At 39.4% G+C, this 25,202-nt stretch overlaps 2 protein-coding genes across 3 annotated transcripts; both read left to right on the forward strand.

Annotated features, from left to right (window-relative positions):
* Nucleotides 1-875: 875 nt before the first annotated feature.
* On the forward strand, nucleotides 876-14,467 carry LOC138019714 (trace amine-associated receptor 5-like). Of its 2 annotated transcripts, XM_068866581.1 has the most exons (3): nucleotides 876-1,726; nucleotides 1,792-1,887; nucleotides 12,846-14,467. In XM_068866581.1, exon 3 carries the CDS (start codon nucleotides 12,846-12,848, stop codon nucleotides 13,935-13,937), a length of 1,092 nt encoding a protein of 363 aa, XP_068722682.1. In that variant the 5' UTR covers nucleotides 876-1,726; nucleotides 1,792-1,887; the 3' UTR covers nucleotides 13,938-14,467. The 2 variants fall into 2 exon arrangements, with proteins under 2 accessions (XP_068722682.1, XP_068722683.1); XM_068866582.1 differs by lacking the exons at nucleotides 876-1,726; nucleotides 1,792-1,887 and adding an exon at nucleotides 9,701-9,911.
* Nucleotides 14,468-18,571: 4,104 nt separating this feature from the next.
* Nucleotides 18,572-23,321, forward strand: LOC138021370 (adenosine receptor A3-like). The gene is made up of 2 exons (XM_068868231.1): nucleotides 18,572-19,152; nucleotides 22,166-23,321. Exon 2 carries the CDS (start codon nucleotides 22,166-22,168, stop codon nucleotides 23,255-23,257), a length of 1,092 nt encoding a protein of 363 aa, XP_068724332.1. The 5' UTR covers nucleotides 18,572-19,152; the 3' UTR covers nucleotides 23,258-23,321.
* Nucleotides 23,322-25,202: the final 1,881 nt, after the last annotated feature.

The raw sequence follows: 25,202 nt of genomic DNA on the forward strand, positions 1-25,202 counted from the left end.
TATTTTCTTCGATGAAAATTTCCTAAACTTTGACTGTACACGACATTTGTCCAGAAGAATCTTCTGAAGGCCGAAAAATAGGGGTTACAAAGGTAGTTTCGTCAATTTTAGCGAATTTGTGTTTTTTAGCTCCAGTTCAAAAATTGTCTCACAAAATCTCTTGATGAATTGGCAGACGGAAGCCGTAAACAGTAATTACCGCTCTGCAAAATTTGAAGAAATTTCACTGAAAAACTGGAGATATTTTAAGAGAAAATTTCACATTTTTTTCCATCGCACAACGTACGTCACAGAATTGGAATTTGCCAAGATCGCCATTTGAGCATGCGTGAAGTTCCCAAACACGTGCACGCGCGCGCGTACCTCAGCTTGTGATCTAATGTTTACCCGATGGAATATGGTCGCGAGCTCAACCTCGAGCTCTTCGCAAAAAGGGACAAAGTTTGGAGGAATATCTTTTTCACTTGGTCTACAAATATGGGAATCCCCCTTTGGCGATTTTTGCTAGTTTTCCGTAGCGTTCACGACACCAAGGACGGCTGTGTCCCTCGATTGACGGTTGTTGGCCAGATAAGTTGTTCGGTGGGAAATGATTTGTTTAAACTTGACCTTCTGTTGGACTCTAAAAAAATTTTCAGCCTTCTTACGGATAGGTAAACATTTCGCAAAGATGATACGTCCACATAATTTGACGAAAAAAGAGTTTGCAAAGTTGGGAAGCCATGTTTGTTTACTTTCCGCGTGGGAGAGCCGCGCGGCGGTCGCGTGAGCTTTTAAAGCTCGCGCCATCAGCCACTTTGCGCGAGGTCAGAAAACTATATGAAGCCACCTTAAGGGCCCACTGACGTATTTTTTGGGGTGCGTTGCTAAGGATGTAATGTTAAGTAATTTGAGAGAATTTAACATTATTTTGACCAGTTTCCAACTTTTGTAAGCCAATGACCCTAAATATGACGTCATCATGCCACGCCCATGGTCACGTGACCAATAAAAGAAAACTCTAAATTTGTCTCCGTGCTACGCAATTTGGGTATTTAATCGATGGTTTGATAATTTGTATTCGTTTTTGCATCCAGCCTAGCATAGTTTTCTTTTTATTTTGAAAACTGTTCTTTTTAAAGACATAAACGATACTGAAATACCCATAACTTTTTCAAAAAAGATGATTTGAAAAAATCAATGCTTATCTATATTCAGTATTTGGGGGTGAAACGTGTCATGTAAAAAAAATTAATTCAATTTAAAGACCGCTGGAAATTTAGCTTTTTCTCAAAACCGGAAGTCAGTTCGTTTACGCATGCGCAGTTGATCTGAGAACGAGCGCGAGGAAGGGGAGGAAAAACCTTCGATGCAAACAACAGTTCGTGTGGTGACTTTTGCTTGTAAGTGGGTTTTCTTGTCAGCTCATGATATGATTACGTCAGTTACCGGAAGTAACATTTCACTTCCTTAGCAACGCGCGAAAAATCCGTCTGTGGGCCCTTAAGCGGTTTAGTTTCATATGACACTTTTGAAGACAAAGGAGTTCCAGTGTTAGACTGGGAATTTGTGTCGATCGATGTTCAAACTGACATCATTCTTCGGATTGAACGTTTGAAAAGGTTTTCAGAAGAACAGCTGAGACCAGCAGGCGTCGGGTGGCAGATAATTCACAAGTCCAGCTCTATACTGAAGGAATTGTGGAGAGAAACTTTAACGACGGTTGCAGTGCTACGTGTTAGTCGCCGTAAGTATAAACAAGTTTTGAGATTTGTACTGTCCTAGTTCCTCATTTATGCATTCTTGCTCAAGGTCTGTGGAAAACGAAGTGAAGGTCCTGGAGAGCGAAGATCGAAGAACCGGAAAACGAAGACCGATCGCCATCACTGTTTTTTCCTGAACTTGAAGGTAACGAATCAAATCTCCCGAGGTGTGGCACCTGTTCTGTGTAACGAAAACAACACGTACAATCAAAAATTGCTGCGAAGCGAGGCCCAGGTAGAGGAATAGCCGTTTACAAACGGAGGAGCTTTTGCATAGGAAAATTCATGAGTAGACGGTTTGATCGTGGCGGACACGGTGGTGTACCAGTCGAAACAGAAACTAAAGGAAAGGCAAGGTTAATTTGAACAGCAAATTGTGGCCACCGTTTTTTTTTTTTTAATGTAACAATCTGCAAGGGATGAAGTTTGTTAGTCTTAAATGACGTAATGAATAACCACTGATGTTGCACGGTTTGTTGTCAATTCTTTATTTGGATGTCCTTGATCTGGATGATATAATTGCAAATATAGGATTAAATGACCAAATGAATAGTAAGAAGCAGTAAGTGTTGAAATCTGACCGGATGAAGGAAATGAAATGAATGAGTGGTGTTATTTTGCTTTCTCGTTTTGCATCGTGTATGACTCACATCCGTTGCTTTCGTTCCAGTATGTTACATTTTTCACTTTTTCACTTGCAGACAATTCTGACCTTTGTATTTCATCATTTGGCGTAGTTACGCCTCCTCGGTTGAATTGTAAAGTCATAAGAAGAACTGTGATGAAATTGTCGTTACTCAAACTGAAGGGGTCCAAACTTAAGAATGATTAAAAAATACGATGAACCCGTAAAACACTTTATTCTCAAATGTACGTGCTGCGATTCATTCAATCGAAGCTAAGCTTGCCATGAGCTTCATTGTGGGTAGAAGAGGAATCATGAATGAATAAGTAAGGTATATTTAGCGTTCGAACATTCGGAATAAAAAAATTTACGATTCCCGTAAAGAATAACGAATACCGGAAAATGAATATCGAACAAAATTTCAGTAACGAGCAATGAGTAACTGGGAAACTGAAAATGGAAGCAATAATGAATAACCGAGATCCAATTATTCCGCTTCGACTCCCGATGCTTCAAGCTCACTGACTTTTTTTTTTGTTGTTGTTGATGAGTGCGAGCCAGATTTCAGTTCTTTCCGCGCAATTCAGACATCTGAGGGATCTTTCGATTCCCACGATCAGGTGCAAGGGGCCGGAGGTTGTGGAAATGTCTTTCTTTCTCACTTAACATTGTGCACGAATTTCAGATCAGTGGCTTGGCTTATCAGCTGGAGTTTTGTACTTTGTTTCCGTTTACATTTCCTCCACTTCATCACGGTCTGGAAAGGTGGTGGTCCGGGTTAAACTTCGGCACATTGACGATACTTTCATTCCCTCAACCAACTGAAATTAGTCCCTCTGACTTCAATAGCCGTTGCTGTGGTTGTCAATGATAAATGCTGTCAATTTCAACAAAATCTACCGCAATATTTATTCCGTGTATGTAGAGGAATGGCCGTTTACAAACGGAGGAGCTTTTGCATAAGAAAATTCATGATGAAGCGGGGAGATTAAAAATCAGTACTGAATATGAAAAGAGCGTTGTGAGTAGACGGTTTGATCGTGGCGGACACGGTGGTGTACCAGTCGAAACAGAAACTAAAGGAAAGGCAAGGTTAATTTGTACAGCAAATTGTGGCCACCGTTTTTTTTGTTTTTTTTAATGTAACAATCTGCAAGGGATGAAGTTTGTTAGTCTTAAATAACGTAATGAATAACCACTGCGTGTTGCACGGTTTAGTGGCAGTGCTTTATTTTGATGTCCTTAATCTGGATTATATAATCACAGATATTGGATTAAATGACCAAATGAATAGTAAGAAACAGGAAGTGTGAACGAAGTTGACCGGCTGATGGAAAATGAAACGGATGAGTGGTGTTATTTTCCTCTCTTATTTTGCACTGTGTATGACTCACATCCGTTGCTTTCGTTCCAGTATGTTACATTTTTCACTTTTTCACTTGCAGACAATTCTGACCTTTGTATTTCATCATTTGGCGTAGTTACGCCTCCTCGGTTGAATTGTAAAGTCATAAGAAGAACTGTGATGAAATTGTCGTTACTCAAACTGAAGGGGTCCAAACTTAAGAATGATTAAAAAATACGATGAAACCGTAAAACACTTTATTCTCAAATGTGCTGCGATTCATTCAATCGAAGCTAAGCTTGCCATGAGCTTCATTGTGGGTAGAAGAGGAATCGTGAATGAATAAGTAAGGTATATTTAGCTTTCGAACATTCGGAATAAAAAATTTACGATTCCCGTAAAGAATAACGAATACCGGAAAATGAATATCGAACAAAATTTCAGTAACGAGCAATGAGTAACTGGGAAACTGAAAATGGAAGCAATAATGAATAACCGAGATCCAATTATTCCGCTTCGACTCCCGATGCTTCAAGCTCACTGACTTTTTTTTTTGTTGTTGTTGATGAGTGCGAGCCAGATTTCAGTTCTTTCCGCGCAATTCAGACATCTGAGGGATCTTTCGATTCCCACGATCAGGTGCAAGGGGCCGGAGGTTGTGGAAATGTCTTTCTTTCTCACTTAACATTGTGCACGAATTTCAGATCAGTGGCTTGGCTTATCAGCTGGAGTTTTGTACTTTCTTTACGTTTACATTATCTCACTTCATCACGGTCTGGAAAGGGGGTGGTCCGGGTTAAATCTTGGCGCATTGACGACACTCATTCCCTCAACGAACTAAAACTGTCCCACTGACTTCAATACATCGTTGCTGTGGTTATCAATGATAAATGTTGTCAATTTCAACGAAATCTACCGCAATATTACTATCTATTAGATACACTAGTATAATTTACGTTCACTCTGCAAACCACATCACTAAATACCATGGAAACCTATTCTTGGTTTTCACGTGACGTCATCAAAATTAAAAAATAAGGAATTATCAATCCTTTTGAGATTTTAGTTTAGTTAGTTATTGGAACAGCTGAATACTTATCTTTTCACAAATTTTCAATTTGATAGGGGTTTTCGTCTTGTGATAAAGCAAGGTTGAATTTGTAATTGCATTTCTAAGCTTTTGCGTGACACGATATTAAAATTGCGGTCGAGAATGCTGTCACTTAGGTGAGAAAAGTGACCTCCCGCTGAGATTTTGCAATCTGAACAGTCCTTGTATGAGAGTAAGTACTCATATATATGTTTATGAGCCCTCAGAAGATGACTTCAGGCTTTTTATAGCGAAACTCGATGACAGCAGTTTTTGTTAGCTTCCGGCCGCCATATTTGTGCCTCTAAGAGGAACACAAACATGGCGTCTCCATATAGAGCTTTATAAATTTGAGTGAAACCCAGTGAAACATTTCTTCGAATTTCTCCCGCACGAAACATCGCACAGACCTGAACCTTTGCGAGACTGTTTGAATATTCATCTTCTTTTACCTGTTGGATTCTTGAGTTTATTGGTTGAATGGTTTTGATGATGATGTGACAGTGAAAACCGGCAATAGGTTTTGATACCTCTTAACCAACGGGTTAGCGCTAACCATTGGTTAAAGACTCTCTGTCGAACGGCATGCTTTGCGCGCGTTTGTTTAGATGTATAGCCACTCTCTTGTGACAATTTGCGGTGTCCTTGCCTACGGGCAAACGGAAGAGAAGTTGGCTTGAAGAATAGAAATGTATACTTCCAATAAATAAAGCAAAGCACATCTCTAACACCATGTCAAAGATAATCGGGTTTCATCACTTAACGCGGCCCGCGTCACGACAACGATTCAAATATAGAACAGACATCGATAAAGTACATCTGGTTTCTTCGATTCTTCGTTCTTTCGAGTTCTTGTGAAATGGATGGACGTTTGTCTTTTTGATGAAAATATGAAAAAGAAATACTATTATTTTGTTCGATAATATAAAAGGTTGAGGCAAATCAGTTGCTCAGAAAGACTCTGCTGCAACTGTTGCAATCTACACAGCAAGCAGAGTCTCCGTCGATCTTCCTAGATAAGTCGGGAAGAGGACTCGTACACAAATGGCTTGCTCACTTTTCAAAACGGAATGTAATGCGACTAGTAAATTTTAAATCGACAGCGCTACAGTTCTTTCTTAACAATCCCACTAGCCAGAATTTTCTTACGTCCAAAAACCCGACAATTTGCGACCCCATTCCAGTAACTCTGTCGGGAAATCTGTTGAAAATGTAACCCAATTATAGCCAATCCAGTTTTGAAAATGAGACCTCATCCAGCGGCAGATCCCCATTAGCCTTTAATAGTAGGGAGTACACCCCCCTCCCCCCCCCCTTCCCCCCCCTCCCCCCCTCCCCCCCACGAGATTATTAGCCTTCCTTTAAAATAGGGGAATTTTTTTTTCCCCGATTGAGCTACGAAACTACACAACCGCCCAGGATCCACTTTAAACCTATACGTAGATCGACCTAAGATGATTATTTTGCTTAAAATCTTAAAGGTGTTCGTTGTGATCCATTTATTCATTAATTACATCTCACAGTGGAAACGTCTAGTGGAGACGTCTAGATTTTCGATTTCCATTTTTCTTCCCTTAGTTTTAGCCATTAAAAGCGCAGAATTTCACTTCCGGCGGGGCACAAAACCGCGCGAGTACAGAAGGGTGACTGGAGATGATTGTCACGACATCTCATGAGCGCTTGTTAACATCTCTTCTTCATTCCTTTGAGATATTTTCATGTGAAGGCTTAATACGGTCGGTAGATGCACTGTATCCGGCTGCAATAACACGAACGACGAAGAAAATGATTTTTCTATCCATGAAATAGACGGTGATTCCAAGCCAAAAGCTATCAAAAGAAGAGTAAAGTGGATATCTTTCGTAGGCTTTTGGAAAACTTTCATCCTTGAAAGAAAACTTGCGTGTGGAATCGTTTGGCGCAAAATGAACCGAGCAAATCACCGCGGGGTTTTTTTTCTTTTCAGTACTGACACTCAGATTCATCCTCGTCAAGTTTACCAAAGAGACTCACTTTCCTCTTTTTTTGATAGCTTTTGACCTGGAATCACCGTAAAAGCGGTATTTCATGGATAATGGATAAAAAAAAGTCATTTTCTTCTTCTTTCTTGTTGTTGCAGCCAGATACAGCGCATCTACCGAGCGCATTAAGCCTTGCTTCACATGAAAATATGTCAAAGGACTGACCAACAGATATAAACCAGGGGCACCCAACGCGAATATAGTTCAAACATAGCATTGTCAAACATATTTTAGTATTTAAACGGTAGATATAGGCATATTTTTATCCCCTAAAATCTGTTCGGATTGCCTAGCTGAAAGTCTAGTGATCCGAAAATTATAGGGATTAAAACTTACCTTTTCGAAAATTTCAGCCAGAAAAAAGGCTTCCGAAAATTCTAATCCGTTAAAAATGGGCAATTATACCATTTTGATGTTCGAAAATCCTAGGACAGGCAGGCAAGCAAGAAATTGTACTACAAATGTTCCGAAAATTCTAGATCTCAAGTCGTCTTCCGAACAGATATTTTCCGCAAATTGACGTTGGGTGCCCCTGATAAACTAGCTGTCTTTATCAAAAGTGAAATGCTGCGAGAATTGAGAGACAATTGTTTCTGCAAGTATCAAAGATATGCTATTATTATTATTATTATTATTATTATTGTTATTGTTATTGTTATTGTTATTGTTGTTATTATTATTATTATTATTAATATTATTATTATTATTATTATTATTAAGTCAGAACAAGACAATACAATAGGGACCTTAAGCACGCGCGTTTTTGAGACGCGGACGGCAACCGGAAGTGACCTGATTTCCCTTTCAACTTGTCTTCACTCAACCACATTTATATTGCTAAGTATCTTTTCTCCATTAGAGATGATTAGTATAAAAATCTAGGAGAAACCACTGTCCTGCCACGCGAAATGTTCTCTTCCGGTTGCCGTCCGCGTCTCAAAAACGCGCGTGCTTAAGCTCGCTAATAACAGACAGAAGACATACCAACGGTTTTATTTTATTATAAATTACAACGTAACAGGTCGGTCTGGTACGGTTGGGATCAAGTGTGGTAATGGCTGACCAGCGTACTCGATCGGGTAAATATGTCAGCGAGATTGTCTCTGTATCTAGAGTACGTTGCTCTTGAAAAGCCTTAAGGTGCATAGCATCTTCTTCTGTCCATAGCTTATCAACTGTGTGGGCCGTCCATTGAAAAACATCACACGAGTTAGCACATAACAGAGCTGAAACACCCGTAAAAGCACATTGTCTTCCTCTAAATACGTCTCTAAAACGACGGTCACCTTGCTGAATACTGTCATTAACGATTCACGTGGCGTTTGACATTGTATAATCGTATAAACTTACCTTTATTTTCTTCTCGAAATCCTCTTAAAATCTTAAAGCATTTGACAAATCCAACAAAGCATATGCCAATCCTAAAGCATGTATAGTGATAGGTCCATAGCCGCTGACCGATGTACTACGTATTCAGAAAAGGAAATATCGTTAGCCAGGAAAAATCGAGTATGGAAAGCGCTCTATATACGTGCGCAGTCCTACTCGGCCAAAGGAAACACAGGGAACCGTCCAGATTAGTGCTGCTGTTCGCTCGCTGCGCTCGCTAGCAGCAACAAGCCTTCCCGAGATGACGTCACAATCATCTCCAGTTCCCCTTCTGTACTCGCGCAGTTTTGTACCCCGCCGGAAGTGAAATGCTGCGTCTTTTAATGGCTAAAACTAGGGGAAGAAATCGAAATCGAACAAAATTTTTTGCAGATGTTATCAGGAAAATGGGTTCATTCAATCAAGCAAATAAAAAAAGCTTATACATACACTTTAAGCTACACTGAAAGAAACGAAGTTGAAACAAAGAAGTGAGTTCCTGGAATCAAACTCAGGACTTCTTGCTCTACGGCCATCCTTGCTCCTGATAACAACCAGAACCGGGCAATAATAGTAATAATAGTAATAATACTAATTGTCAGTGGATGCAAGAAGCTTGCCCAGAGAGAGTATAGGAAGCGCCACGACAACGTGACCCTGCGGGTACACTGGGAGTTGTGCAGGAAGTATGGGATAGAGTGTACTGACAAGTGGTATGACCATCAACCTTTGCCAACCGCAGAAAATGGAGAAGTGAGGATTACTTGGGACATGACTATCTACAGAGACAAAGTGCTGAAGCATAATCGGCTAAATATTACTCTAGTTCATAAAGACACACTATTGACATAACTGTGCCAGAGGACCAGAACATCACCAGAACTGAAGAGGAGAACGTTGAAAAGTACCAGGAACTAGCATTTGAAATCAGAAGGATTCATGGAACCTCGAAATTCACAATAATACCTGTCGTGATTGGTGCTCTTGGAAGCATATCAAAAGGTGCAAAGACCTGGTTTGGCAAGCTAGATGTACCTGACTTCCTTGAAAGTGTACAATATTATCGGCCATTCTTGGAAATGCTCACCTGATGCGGAAAGTGTTATGTCTCTAAGCTACGAGGAGTTGCTGAGACACAATATACATTACCCAGTAGAACTCATTAATTATATATACCTGATAATGGACGAAGCCTTTCAAGTCGTCTTCCTTGGAAACTGAGGAAAACTGTTTGCACACAGGATGTGTAGAGTGCGTCTTTAATGTCGGACGATAGGCTGGGTCAGCATTTTCAAGTTCTGCATTCTTTGCATCGATTATTGAGCATTTCCAGTCTCAGGTTGAAACAAGTGTTTCAAAACACACAACATACTCAGCTGGTGCTACCTGGTTGTCAGCGTTATGAAATATAGCCTCAGGCGTTACGTTAGCTGAAAAGACAGGGTTTGCAACGATGGTGATATAACTCATAATACTCTTATTGATTAAATATGACTGATAATGCAGGGAAGCCTTTCAAGTCGTCTATCTTGAAAACTGCGGAAAATTACTCCTTGTTTGTTCGCTGTATTGTTACTCTATCTTTAGTCAAGACTTGAATCTTTACTCGAGCAATACAAGATACTGAAGGAAATTTACGGTGCCGAGATGTTAATACCAAGGACCTGAATTTTCAGTGTAGCAACCTGTAGGCGAGAACTCTTGATGTTACCGTCCGTGAGTGAGTTAAAACCGTATCCATATCTTTTCTTTTTCCTGTGAATTCATGATTACTTTATATGAATTACTTATTGCAATGGTTTATCAGTAAACGTATCAAATTGTGTTCGTAAGAGCACGTAGCTCTAAAAAGAGTTTTAACTCCTATTCAGCAACTGATAAATATTTCAGTCAAGATACAGTTGTTTCCTTGCAAATGAGAAGCATTTCTGTGGAATATTTAGCTGCGATAGCCTTTACGATAAAAGTTAAGTTTTATGAACACATATATCCTCGTCAAGGGTGTCATTTGAAGAGTTTGGAACGAAAATAATATTAATGTCAACGAAAAATCCGACGTGCTCCATATATCGTGCGCGATTATTCCTTCTCGATCATTCGCGTTATACGCTTAAAACAAGTTTTATTTTAAGTACTCATTTTCATTGCTTAACAATTCCAATAATAAGTCCACAAATCGCTAACCCATGCAAATACGTAACAATGAACAACGAGAAGCGTTTTGCATACTGACATGGATTTTCATTACAAATTAAACTTAAATATTATTGCGCGGAACTTTTTCGTGGATACGAGAAACCTCTAGAAATTTAGGCAAGCCATTTTTGATTCAGCCTCTGTACTGGTAATTTGACTAGTTTCAAACACGATGACAGTCATTCTGGAATCATTTGCAATCGAGATGAGATGAGTTTGAATTCCTTTCACCGGCGACGATTAACATCGGGAGGTAAAAAATAAGATAAATAAGTCAGAACAAGGGGACCTTGTCCTTCTTTCTCTTAATCAAGTATTTTAGTGTAGCTAATTTTCGTTTTCTGTGTTTTTGAGCACCTTGCGAAGATGTTGAATAGCCTGAATTTGTTTATTACGTTTGAATTCGCAAATTGCAATTACAAGTACTGAACAAAAGATGAAACGCGAATAAGCAGAATAGAGGAGGTTCTATGAATCATTAGAGAACTAATCTATCCTGTGGGCCAGGTGGAATCTTGCTAATGGTCTACTACTTTTCCCATGGTTGAAAATCTCTTAGGAAATTAATTAAGTTTAAATTTTCGCTCTTTTTATGCTGCAACCCGCTATCTTTCCAGGCTTTCCAATCTTTAATCGAGATCTTGGCCATCCCATAATTCTCGCTATTGGGAAACTGCAATTTTCCTTCTAGTTTAGTTTTAATACCAAAGCCCTCCAGTGGGGTTAAAGCTGTCGAACGAAAATTTATGCAATTGAACGTTAACAACTCTACTACTCTGATATGAATCGCTCAATACAAGTTGCTTGTGATATTCCCATTGAGGATAAAAGAATTTCGATTTTTTTTAAAGTTGAAAGGTTGTGCTGTCTCTCTAATTGAAAGAAGCTCATCAACCTTTGATGACAAATGCAATTTTCACAGTTTTTTAATGCCATATTTTTTTTAGGAGGAACTTTTGGACCCTCAGGGCAAACACAACAAAAATGACTCTGGTTGACTCTGTTAAAATTTCACTGATTTTGAAAGTTGTTTTATGAATAAGGGCTTTGAATATTTTTCTGGGCATTCAGGATATGAAACATGACATTTTTTTTTATATTGAGCACTTCTAGAACCTTCAAATCAAAGCGCAAAATTAGAAGATTCGAGTTAAGATATACTCAATGGTTTAACACAATGGTAGCTTTTGATCATCCTACCTGCGTTAATGGCCTATTTTTCACTGGGTAAATGATTTAAAAGAAATGTTGCGATGAGTCACTATGCGTAGTCCTTGCTATGGAATGAACTCTGCTCAAGAGTTCATTTCAGCTGTCATTTGTCACCGGTCTTATTCGTATTAAGGAACTGTCGGAAATAAAGCCGTCCCCTTTTTTTTCGTTGAGCGTCGAATGCGTTTGTTGAAAAAGAAAATCATAAGTAGTCTAGAAATCGAAGGCCTGCTACGCCAGCATCATTGCTACGGAGCCTGGAAAACTACAAGGCGTGAACCCAAAATCAATGTGGCGAAAAAGTTGGTTGATGTTTTTGTAAAATTAAGATATAACATGGGAAAAAAATCAACCACCGAATCTCCTATGCGGCATAAAAATAATTTAACAACGTCGTTACTTTAGTTTTTTTGAAAATGGCAAAAGTTTGGGTCGGTCGCGGACGACGCTAAACGGAGCAAAAAAAGAGGATGTCCTAAGGAAAGCAATTGTATCCGATGCACTTCTCTCGAGTAGTAAAATGGGTTTAAGGTCGGCAGAAAGTCCATAAATTTATCATGGCTTGTTGAATCGTTCCGGTTGCCGCTACACAGAAATGATTTTTGAGCTTCAGTTTCTGATTCTGAACACGAGTATCCCTAGGGCTACGGTAAGTAATCTCTCAACTATCGCAAAACAGATGAAGCAGATGATTATACTGAAATCATCAGTGCAAATTGAGAGTACGTTTATGGTCGTGCGAAACTAAGATGATGAAGATAATTTTGTCGTAGTGGAATGAAAACAAGAGCTAAATATCACCCTCGATTGTTTTCGCCTTCGACTCGGTGAGCTGAGACAAAGACAATCCTGAAGTCGCTGCATGGCCTATTATCTTCTGGTCTCTTCAAGTTCTCATGCATGGCAACACCTAAGATTTCATTTGTAGGGTCTTACGACCTTTGGTTTCAGGAGCTTCACTGTAAACATCACAGAACAACTGCAAGTGAAAATTAAATTGTTTCAATTCCCACCAAACAGTACGTCAAGACGGGTGTTGCAATCCATTCTAGTCCTGGGCTAATACTTGAAATCGGGTCAAACTGATTCCTTGGCTATAATTAGAGGATGAAAGGAATATATACTCGAAGAGAAATTTCGTATCTCCGCGCGGCCATAATATCCTCTAATATATATACATTTTTCTAAAACTTGATATTCTCAATTTTAGCTTTCAAGAATATTTATTTTCTTTCTCTCGTTTTAGATGGAAAAGCTAACTAATAACAACACAGCACCAACAAAAGCTGTGAGAAACAACTCTTCCCAAATAGGAAGCAACTTGGAAGGATACATTTGGTGCTCCTTATTTGTACTAGAAGCCATAATCATCGTAGCACTCAACATTTTGACAGTCATCGTTTTCATCAAGAAACGTTGTTTGCGCAGGCGCAGTACTTACTTGCTCATTAACCTGTCATTGGCTGACTTGTGTATCGGAGCGCTCGTTATACCAACTTCAGTATTTCGTCGTGGAAACATCTTTGGTCTGTGGAAAATTGAAATGTCGGATGCAGTCCGCTTTTCCACATTTGGAATTGATACTTTATTCTTTGGCTGCTCTCTTGCGTTTCTAGTTTCAATATCAATCGAAAGACTACACGCTATGCGAAATCCAATGCGACATCGTTTGGTGTCCAGTTCGTCTTACAGGAAGTGGGTATTCAGCGTTTGGGTTGCGTCAGTGATCTACACAACTCTAACAATTTCATTATTGTCTTTTGACGTACTTGGGCTACTAGTCTGGTTCATTGTGGCTGGGTGTGTCCTTGCATGTCTTCTAATACTAACCTTCTGCTATTTAGCCATATTTGTCACCGTACGACGCAGCAAGGACCCTGAACTCACTAATCGTCACGGTAGAACTGAACGAAAATTGACCGTGACACTGTTCATCGTCACGCTTGTCTCTTTATCTGTGTGGCTTCCTTACGTGTTGTTCACTTTCCTGGAAACTCCACTGTTGCGTTTGCTGTCAACTGGAGCGCTTTTGCGAGTGCGGAGTATCTGCGAATTCCTCTTCTTTGCTAACTCCTTTGTGAATCCAATATTGTACACAATCAGGATGCCTGGGTTCAGAAAAGAACTTCGTTCAATCGTGTCACTTTCTGTACCATTTAGATTGAGGGTTTGCAAGGAAAAGATAATCGGTTCATCAAAACACAAAAAATACGTTGTCAACCAGATAGGACCTGTTTTACAGGGAGGTAGCATTTCGGACAGGTACGGTATTAACTTAAAAGATCTTAGTTCTTGGAGAAGCAGAAATGCAATTTTTCGCGTCCTGCCGGTGTCATGAGTGTGAGGATGCTGTAATCGATGCAAAATGCGTCGCAGATCACTATTGTGGTTAAAGGGCTCTTGTTGAGATGGCATTCGGCCGCGAATTTCCTGTGATCGGTAGCCGCACTTATATCCAGATATGCACCTAATGTAGGTGCATGTAGAACAAGTTATTTATTAGGGACCTTAGAGCTAGTTAAAATCGAACGCCGTAAAACCAAAACCAAAGTAGACTCTTCACAGTCCCCTATTTTTCCGTTTGATCGTCGGGTTCGCCATCTTTGTTTTTGAAAGCGAGCGCGAACTGGGGAGAGCGATATATAAAAAACAAACATGACGGCAGTTTTTTGCTCGATCCCCATCATCAATCGGGAAAATAGGGGACTGTGAACAGTCTAAAACCAAAGTAATTACTTTGGCCAATCAAAAAGGACGGAGACAATCTTGTAAACCAATCAACAAAACTCGAGGATATTAGACGTATTTCCTAGCTATCTCGGTTACAGAAACTAGTCCGCCAGAAACCAATAAATTTTGAAGCAAAAAGGAAATGGCACGTTAAAAGTATGAACTACCTTGAGTATCCACGGAAACTATTCCGTGGTTGTCGAGTTTTTGCCGCAAATAATCCCAACTGTTTGTTTCGTCTTGTGGTTTTTGTGGGTACTGGGACGCGTGACTGACTCCGAAGACATTTGAATTTTGAGCGCATGCTCAATAAAAAAGAAAGAAAGAAAGGAACTTTATTTAGTGTCTAGTCGTTCTAGCGCTGAAGCGCTAATTGGGGACACTGTAAACTGAAATTAACAATGAAAGTAAATCAAGTCAAATGTTGGTTTTTGAGGAGAGGGGAAACCGGAGTACCCGGAGAAAACCTCTCGGTGCAGAGTAGAGAACCAACAAACTCAACCCACATATGACGCCGAGTCCGGGAATCGAACCCGGGCCACATTGGTGTGAGGCGAGTTCTCTCACCACTGCGCCATCCCTGCACCCCGATACAAAATGTCGAGGCGGCTAGGAAGATTGAAGGAGACTCTGCTCGCAGGGTAGTTGCAATCGAGTCACGTACACAAAAAACTTGCTCATTTACAGGAACGTTTGACCCCAACACATAAGCCTTATGCGACAAAAAATCATTTCAGCCATAGGTTGTCTGATATAAGATCAAGATTTCGGGGGAAAACTTCCGAGAATATTAATTTTTAAAGGGAAAAATTCAAACAGAGAAGAGAACAAATTTAATGTAGCTGACTCAGTACAAACAATGACTTCAGCAAATGAAACTCGAACTCCGGTAATCCCGAACTGCATGACTTCCGTGGCTCAGGTCTCTGAGGACTTCATTCGGATATATCTGCAAGTTGCCATCGTCACTTCACGGTCCAACTGCTCAGTTATCCACTGTTGTTTTTACAGGCGCCTCAAACTCAGTGTGAGGGAAAGCCAACATATCCCACAAAAATATAACGATTAGTATGGGAATCCCGATAAAAGGCTTGAGGAGATAATTATATGAAAAAATTCTCATTTAAAATGCCTTACCTTATTGCCATTGTGGGTAGCTTTTCCAGATGCAACACGATTTGAGCCATTTTTCAATTTCTCGGTTGCCCACCCTATTATAAAATATCAAGGCTGCATACTCCATTCTGCATGGGGGAGCCCCACCAAACTGATTCAAATATTCCGAGATGAAATGTTTCCGCGCTCACAATTCCACATCAGAATCAATTGACAGTCTATTTTATGGCCAATTGTAGATCCCATCTTGGTCACTTTTTGGTAAATGTAATTTTAGCGACCCCAACTTAATATTATTAATTATTAATAAACCCTTTCGGCGATGGAAACATTCGTCCGTTCATTCTCGCCAATTTTTCCTATATACCACTCTTGCTAGCTTGATTTCAGCCAGGTTGAAGGTACGGAAGTGACTTGGTGAAAGTGTTGCTGATGACGAGTCAGAGGAGGACAAAGTTTGACCTTTACCCATGATAAAAATCATTAAAGTCATCTGATGAAACACACAATGACGCATTGTAGTCAAAAAAACTCTAGCAACCAGTTTTTAATTGCAGCTCATAGTGGAAACGTCTAGATGAGAGTTTTCTCAGAGCTTCACTATTTACGGTCAAATGAAAGTAGTATTTTTCCGCCAAATGCAAGATTGGTACAAGAGGTAACGGTGAGACATCCTTTCGCTTTTTATCATCTTCTTCAGGGATCAAACAACCACTCCTTGTTTCTAGTAGTGTAAATTTAAATTGGCAACGAGAAACTTCTGTGAGTGAATTTGGGTGAAATGAGTATAAAGTAGGCTTACTTGATCTAAAACGTGAATAAATTAATAATTAACAATAATAATAATAACAATAACAACAACAATAATAACAATAATAATAATAGTAATAATAATAATAATAATGGTACGGCAACAATCTTGAGAACGATCCTTGAATCCTGAGGTTACTAGTTGTGACTTGACTTCAAAAAAAACTCCAGCAAAGCATAGTTGCTGGAAGAAGCCATTGGGAACTCGGAAAAATCCGAGCCCTAGATGAGAATCGAACCCACGACCCTCCATGATCTTGTCGGATGATTTGCTGAGCTACTGGAGAGCTACTGGTGAGTAAGGGTAAAATGTGGGTCTTTGACTCGAGCTGCATCACGCAGAGTCAAATATCGACTGACAGCATTGTTCATAACTGCATCGCGCAGTCACCTTAGAGCATATCTTAGATGCGGCCAACCAAACACCCAAGTGAGCGATTGTGAGAATGATGTAAACATATGAAATGACAGAAAAAATAATTCACAAAGGAGATTTGAAAGTGATCAAGATGGGATGACTGAGGTGGAAAATGTACCAACATCATTTCTACAGAAGTAAAAAGACGATGGGAGGTCCAAAGGTAAGGTGGTATCCAGTCCAGACTCAAGGAAGGCAGCGCTGAAAGCCAAAAAAACGCCCCATGATCCACTTTTCAGGTTCAGCGCATCGCCTTTGTTAATAAACAACTCCAGCAGGGATTTTAAGTGTACTGTTTTTCAAAAACACATAAGTATAATTAGGAAAAGGATTGTTTTCAATATCAATTTTACAAACGCGTTTTTGGCAGAAAATTTCTTCAGGTTGTATGTCGCAGTCGAGAACATGCTTATTTCAGTGGATCTCTTGCATATTAATTTAACCCTCATGTAAATAAATAAAGGGACAAAAATTGATGAAGGAATGCAGATTGCAACGATAGGCTTGAATTTACGACGGTTTAAATTAATTAAAGGGAAACGTCGGTGTACAGGATGTGTAGACTGCGTTTTTAATGTCGGGCATGCATGAGGTGATAGGTTGAGTCAACATTTTTCTCAGCATTGCTTGCATCGATTATTGAGCATTTCGTGTCTCAGGTTGCGACAAGTGTTTCAAGTCACACAGCATAATCAACTCAGTGGCACTACCTAGTTCTCAGCGTTATATGTATAGCTCCAGGCGTAGCGGAAAAGACAGTTTTTCCAACTGTAACCATATCGTAATCATTTTATATCTCCCGATACTCATTAATGAAATATGCCTGATAATGGACGAAGCCTTTCAAGTCATCTATCTTGGAAACTGGGGAAAATTGTTTGTGCACAAGATGTGTAGAGTGCGTCTTTAATGTCGGGCATGAGTTAATAGGTTGAGACAAGTGTTTCAAGTCACACAGCATAATCAGCTCAGTGACACTACCTGGTTGTCAGCGTTATTTGTATAGCCTCAGGCGTAGCTGAAAAGACAGGTTTCCAACTGTAATCATATCGTAATTTTTTTATAACTCCTGATACTCGTTAATGGAATACACCTGATAATGGATAGACGAAGTCTTTCAAGTCGCCTCTCTAGGAAACTCCGGAAAATTGTTTCTTGTTTATTTGCTGTATTGTTTCTCTATCTTTAGTCAAGACTTGAATCTTTACTCGAGCAGTACAAGATACTGACGGAAAATTTAGCTCCGATGCTAATATCAAGGACCTGAATTTTCAGTGTAACAGCCTGTAGGCGAAAACTCTCGGTGTTACGGTCAGTAAGTGAGTGAGTCAAGAAGTGTATCCATATCTTTTTCTTTTTTTTTCCTGTGAATTCATGATTACTTCCTGAAGCTGAAAAGACAGTTTTTCCCACTGTAATCATATCGTAACCTTTTTATAACTCCTGATACTAATTAATGCAATACACCTGGTAATCATGGATGGACGAAGCCTTTCAAGACGTCAATCTTGGAAACTGGGGAAAATTGTTTGTGCACAGGATATGTGGAGTGCGTCTTTAATGTCGGGCATGAGTTAATAGGTTGAGTCAGCATTTTTCTGCATTGCTTGCATCGATTATTGAGAATTTCGTGTCTCAGGTTGAGACAAGTGTTTCAAATCACACAGCATAATCAGCTGGCGCTACCTGGTTGTCAGCGTTATGAAGTATAGCCTCAGGCGTAGCTAAACTGAAAGACAGTTTTATTAACTGTGGTCATATCGCAACCTTTTAATTTATAAGTCCTGATACTCATTAATTAAATATACCTGATAATGGACGAAGCCTTTCAAGACGTCAATCTTGGAACTATGGAGAATTGTTTGTGCACAGGATGTGTACGTATGTGTATATGGACGTCTTTAATGTCAGGCATGAGCTATATGTAAAAGGCTGAGCCAGCATTTTTCCGCATTCTTTGCATAGAAGTAAAAGGAGTCGTCTATCTTGGAAAATGGGTAAAATTGTTTTTGCACAGGATGTGTACGTCTGTGTATGTGGACTTCTTTAATGTCGGGCATTAGTTAAAAGGCTGAAAAAGCATTTTTCTGCGTTCTTTGCATCGATTATTGAACATTTCGTGTCTCAGGTTGAAACAAGTGTTTTAAATCACACAGCATAATCAGCTGGCTCTACCTGGGTAGCTAAACCGAAAGCCAGTTTTTGCAACTGTGGTATATCGTAACCTTTTTATAACTCCTGATTATATACTTATTAATTACATATACCTGATATAATGGTGGGTAGCCTTTCAAGTCGTCTATCTTGCTCCTTGTTTATTCGCTATATTGTTACTCTATCTTTAGTCAAGAATTGAGTCTTTGCTCGAGCAATACAAGATACTAAAGGAAAATTTAGCTCTGATGTTAATACCAACGACCTGAATTTTCAGTGTAACAGCCTGTAGGCGAAAACTTTCGTTGTTACCTTCGATGCTTCGGTAAGTGAGAATGGTGTGTTGGAAGTGTATCAATTTTTTTATTCTGTGAATTGCTTCTTGCAATGGTTTATCAGTAAACGTAATCGATTTGTATCCATAAGAGTACATAGCTCTGACAAGAGTTTTACTATGAACTCCTATTCTGCAACTCAGTATAAATATTTCAGTCAAGATACAGTTGTTTCCTTTCAAATGAGAAGAATTTCTGTGGAATATTTAGCTGCCATAGCATTTACGATAAATGTTAAGTTTCATGAACACATATAGCCTCGTCAAGTGTGTCATGTGAAGAGTTTGGAACGAAAATAATAGTAACGAAAGATCCAACGTGCTCTATATATCGTAGGCGATCATTCCTTTTCGATCGTTCGCGTTGCACGCTATTAGTGAATTATTTTCGTTAATCGGTGTGAACATTCAGGAACTACAGAAATATTTCTTGTGTGCTTTTACAGTGCATTAAAACACGTTTAATTTTTAGTACCCATTTTCATTGCTTAATAATTTAAGTCCACAAATCGCCAACTTTAAGTATCTTCCTTGGTTGGCGAAAACGTTCTGCGAAAAAACATTTAGGTATAATTTTTGATTAAAATCCATGTCATTAGGAGTAAAACTAGCTTTATGCAAAGCGCTAAAAACTCTTCTCTTCGGGTCGAGTTTTAATTTCGACCCGAAGAGAAGCGTTTTTAGCGCTTTGCATAAAGCTAATTTTACTCCTAATGACATGTATTTTCATTAAAAATTAAAATCAAATGTTATTGCACAGAACTTTTTCGAAGATAGGAGAACCTACTAGTCATGAACCTTGAGAATGTGTAGCACACTTTATGTATGGAATCGCCATTTTCGATTCAGTCTATTTTGATAATCTGACGAGTTTCAAACACGAAATTGCACAGACATCATTTGCAATCGATATAAGGAAATCCTCGGGAGGTAAAAAAATGCGATAAATGCGTCAGAACAAGGAGACCTTGTCTTTCTTTCTCTTAATCAAGAATTTTAGTGTTGCTAGTTTTCGTTTTCTAGATCTGTGTTTTTGAGCACCTTGCAAAGATGTTGAAGAGCCTGAATTTATGTTTATCACGTACGTTTCAATTCGCAAATTGCAATTACGAGTACTGAACAAAAGATGAAACGCGAATGAGCAGAATAGAGGAGGTTCTATTTAATCATTAGAGAACTAATCTATCCTGTGGGCCAGGTGGAATCTTGCTAATGGTCTACTACTTTTCCCATGGTTGAAAATCTATTGGGAAATTAATTAAGCTTAGATTTTCGCTCTTTTTATGCTGCAGCCCGCTATCTTTCCTATCTTTAATCGAGATCTTAGTGGCCATCCCGCACTTCTCGCTATTGGGAAACTGCAATTTTCCTTCTTTCAGTTAGATTTCAGCCAAAGCCCTCCAGTGGGGTTAAAGCTGACGAACGAAAATGTGTGCATTAGACCTTTTCACGGTTAGTTTTTCTTAATATTTGCATTACAATGGTACAGTAATCTAACGTGGACGAGAGGCAATTTCGGGTTAAAACTACAAAATAGCCCGAAATTGCCTCACATACATGCTAGATTATATTGTAAACCAAATGAGAAAAACTAACCGTGAAAAGGGCTATTGAGCAACTCTACTTCTCTGATATGAATCGCTTAATACAAGTTGCTTGTGGTATTCCAATTGAGGATAGAAGAATTTCGATTTTTTTCAAGCTGAGAGGTTGTACTGTCTTGTTAATCGACAGAAGCTCATACACCTTTGATGACAAAAGACATTTTCACAGTTTTGTTTTTTTTTTTTAAATGCCATATCTTTTTAGGAAGGGATGCCAGCCTCAAGGCAAACAAACCAAAAATGAATAAATGCATAGGATTTTGGCCGCCTTTTGACTAATTTGATTCGGGTGAAATTTCACTGATTTTGAAATTGTTTTTTGAATAAGAGCTTTGAATATTTTTCTGGGCGTTCAGGATACGAACCATGGTATGTTTTTTGATATTGAGCACTTCTAGAACCATCAAATCAAAGCGGGATATTAGAAGATTCGAGTGAAGATATACACAATGGTACCTTTCATCCTGCCTGCATTAATGGCCTATTTTTTACTGGGTAAATGATTTAAAAGAAATGTTGCAATGAGTCACTATGAGTAGTCCTTACTATGGAATGAACTCTGCTTAAGAGTTCATTTCAGCTGTCATTTCTCACCGGTCTTATTCGTATTAAGGAACTGTGAGACATAAGGGAAGCAATTGTATCCGATGGACTTCTGTTGAGTGGTAAAATCGGCTGAGGTCGTCAGAAATTCCATAAATTTATCATGGCTTACTGAATCTTTCCGGTTGCCGCTACATAGAAATGATCTTTGAGCATCAGTTTCTGATTTTGAACACGCGTACCCTTCTACGGTAAGTAATCTCTCAACTATTGCAAAAGAGATGAAGCAGATGATTATACTGAAATCATCAGTGCAAATTGAGAGTACGTTTTTGGTCTTGTGAGACTAAGATGTTGAAAATAATTTTGTCGTAGTGGTGACAGGTGGAATGAAAACAAGAGCTAAATATCACCCTCGATTGTTTTCGCCTTCGTCTCGGTGAGCTGAGACAAAGACAATCCTTAAGTCGCTGCATGGTCTAATATCTTGTTGGCCAAATGTTCTGGTCTCTTTACGTTCTCATGCATATGGCAACGCCTAAGGTCTCATTTGTAGGGTCTTACGACCTTTGGTTTCAGGCGCTTCACTGTAAACATCACAGAACAACTTCAAATGAAAATTATTTAAATTCCCGCCAAAAAGTACGTCAAGACGGGTCTTGCAATCCGTTCCAGTCCTGGGTTAATACTTGAAATCGAGTCAAACCGATTCCTTGGCTATAATTAGAGGATGAAAGAAAGAAATTTCGTATCTCCGCAAGGCCATGTAATATCCTCTAATATAAATACATTTTTCTAAAACTTGATATTTTCAATTTTAGCTTTCAAGAATTTTTCTTTTCTTTTTCTCACTTTAGATGGAAAAGTTAACTAATAACAACACAGCACCAACAAAAGCTGAGAGAAACTACTCTTCGCAAATAGGAAGCTACTTGGAAGGATACATTTGGTGCTCCTTATTTGTAGTAGAAGCTATAATCATCATAGCACTCAACATTTTGACAGTCATCGTTTTCATCAAGAAACGTTGTTTGCGCAGGCGCAGTACTTACTTGCTCATTAACCTGTCATTGGCTGACTTGTGTATCGGAGCGCTCGTTATACCAACTTCAGTATTTCGTCGTGGAAATACTTTTGGTCTGTGGAAAATTGAAATGTCGGATGCGGTGCTCTTTTCCACATTTGGAATTGATACTTTATTCTTTGGGTGCTCTCTTGCGTTTCTAGTTTCAATATCAATCGAAAGACTACACGCTATGCGAAATCCAATGCGACATCGTTTGGTGTCCAGTTCGTCTTACAGGAAGTGGGTATTCAGCGTTTGGGTTGCGTCAGTGATCTACACAACTCTAACAATTTCATTATTGTCTTTTGACGTACTTGGGCTACTAGTCTGGTTCATTGTGGCTGGGTGTGTCCTTGCATGTCTTCTAATACTAACCTTCTGCTATTTAGCCATATTTGTCACCGTACGACGCAGCAAGGACCCTGAACTCACTAATCGTCACGGTAGAACTGAACGAAAATTGACCGTGACACTGTTCATCGTCACGCTTGTCTCTTTATCTGTGTGGCTTCCTTACGTGTTGTTCACTTTCCTGGAAACTCCACTGTTGCGTTTGCTCTCAACTGGAACGCTTTTGCGCGTGCGGGGTATCTGCGAATTCCTCTTCTTTGCTAACTCCTTTGTGAATCCAATATTGTACACAATCAGGATGCCTGGGTTCAGAAAAGAACTTCGTTCAATCGTGTCACTTTCTGTACCATTTAGATTGAGGGTTTGCAAGGAAAAGATAATCGGTCCATCAAAAAACAGAAAATACATTGTAAACCAGATAGGACCTGTTTTACAGGGAAGTAGCATTTTACACAGTTACGTTATTAACTTAAAAGATCTTGATTCTGGGAGAAGCAGAAATGCAATTTTTCCCGTCCTACCGGTGCCATGAGTGTGAGGATGTTGTAATCCATGCCGAAATGCGTCGCAGGTCACTCTAGTGGTTAAACGGCCCTTGTTGAATTTCCTGTGATCGGCAGCTGCACTTAAGTCCAGATCGATATGGACCTAGTGTAAGTGCATGTAGAACAGTTATTTATTAGGGACAGTCTGTGACAAAATTCGTTGGAAAAGTACACGACTATACAGATCTGAAGCTTTCGCAGCTCACTCTCCCCTCACAAGGTTGTTTTAACGCGAGTTTCTGATCCCATTTGCCAAAACAACACTGTGGGAAGGCAAAGCATTGTAAAGTGTTTCAACAATTTTGTCCGAGACTGTAGTTTCAATCGAACGTCGTAAAACCAAAACCAAAGTAATTACTTTGGCCAATCAAAAAGTACGGAGACAATCCGGTAAACCATAACTCTAAGTAGTTACACGTAGCCGACACAAAGCGCGGGAAAATGTGCACGCGCGAGCCACGATTGGTTTTCGTTTCACTTCTGATTGGTTGAGAAAGTGGCGCGAGAACTTTGAACAATCACCGAGAGAAGCAATCATAAAAAAAACAAATCGCTAATTACTCTCGACACTCAATTAAAAGCCGCTCTAAAGGGGCACTGTCATGCTAAATTTGCTGTTTTTAACTCAGAACTGGGAAACGTGAAACCGAATTCAGTATTTAAGTTCACACGTATGACATTCCTGACAACTTACTGACAAAATATGAAATATATTTATCACACAAAATGCTATTCGTACTTAATTTTTGCCGAATTTGTGAAGACACCGTCTGTTTTTTTTTTTTTTTTAAAGTTGCAATCCAATTCCAACCTCACCATCCATGGCTGCCACCAGCAAAGATTAACTTCAGTGCACTTCAATAGTTATTTACAACAAAACCACAGCATCATTATTTGGTCTTCATTCATGCAAAGACGTCTTAAGTGTTTTGGAAGTTTTACTGAAATAGCGTGACACTGCCCCTTTAAGGAATGACGACGAGGGTGGCTACGAGAACGTTGTCTTAAAGTATCATTTCCCGTTACTGTAATAATTTTGCGATTACTCCAAGTGAAGTCGCTCAGCATGGAAAGTGCGAGTCCATATTCCAAGAATAAAATTGGTGAGACCAGTGTGGATATTTAGAGAGAAAATTGAAAATTCATCGTGAGGTGCTCGCGTCCTCCACGTGACCTCAAATTTGATCATTTCACGTCTTTGCAAGACGAGAACAGCAAAGAAATGTATCGAAATGTGAAAGGCTCGTGCAGGGCGTGCAGAGCTATTGTTTTCGCTAATTAAACCTATTGTTGTGGGGCGTTCTCGTAACCGACATCCTCGGACAAAAAATGAGTTAAATTAAGCTCCCTATTGCCACATCAATAAGAACCCCCGGAGGTTGATTTTGTTAGATAGGACGCAGCTCTTTACAACCTCGCATTTCATTGGATCCCTTCAGGACGCAGCTCTATTGTTTTGATTTTGTTGCGTGGGATTGTGTAGTTTGGCACAAACAAGACCGTTTTTAATTAACGAACACCAGGATCCGGGTGCTTCTGTTTTGTTACGCTGATCTTTGCTTGGAAAGTTATACCTAATTAGATGCACCTCAAATTTTGACATTGGGAGAAAAGTAAGTGGGGGGGGGGGGGGGGGGACACTTCGTGACGCCCATTGGAATGCGCATGCATTAAATTAGCATATTTCTGGACATATGTGTCGGCAGGATAAAAAAAGTGTGTTTGTGTTTTAAGGCGCCATTATTAGGGACCTTATGCAAGGACGACGCCAACGAGAACGTTGTATAAAAAATATCATTTCAGGTTATTTATATAATTTCCTGATAACTCCAAGTCGTTCGGGATTTGTTCGGAATGGAAAGTGTTATCAGCATTGCGGGAATTAAATTGGCATCAACGGTGTGGTTGTTTGGGAAGAAAATTGAAAATATT

Source organism: Montipora capricornis, chromosome 10 (genome assembly GCF_036669925.1).
Source record: "Montipora capricornis isolate CH-2021 chromosome 10, ASM3666992v2, whole genome shotgun sequence".
In the NCBI taxonomy this organism is placed as follows: Eukaryota; Metazoa; Cnidaria; class Anthozoa; order Scleractinia; family Acroporidae; genus Montipora; species Montipora capricornis.

What these genes read in the sequence shown, in the direction of transcription:
- LOC138019714 (XM_068866581.1), top strand. Translation starts at nt 12,846, where the DNA reads ATGGAAAAGCTAACTAATAACAACACAGCACCAACAAAAGCTGTGAGA.
- LOC138021370 (XM_068868231.1), top strand. Translation starts at nt 22,166, where the DNA reads ATGGAAAAGTTAACTAATAACAACACAGCACCAACAAAAGCTGAGAGA.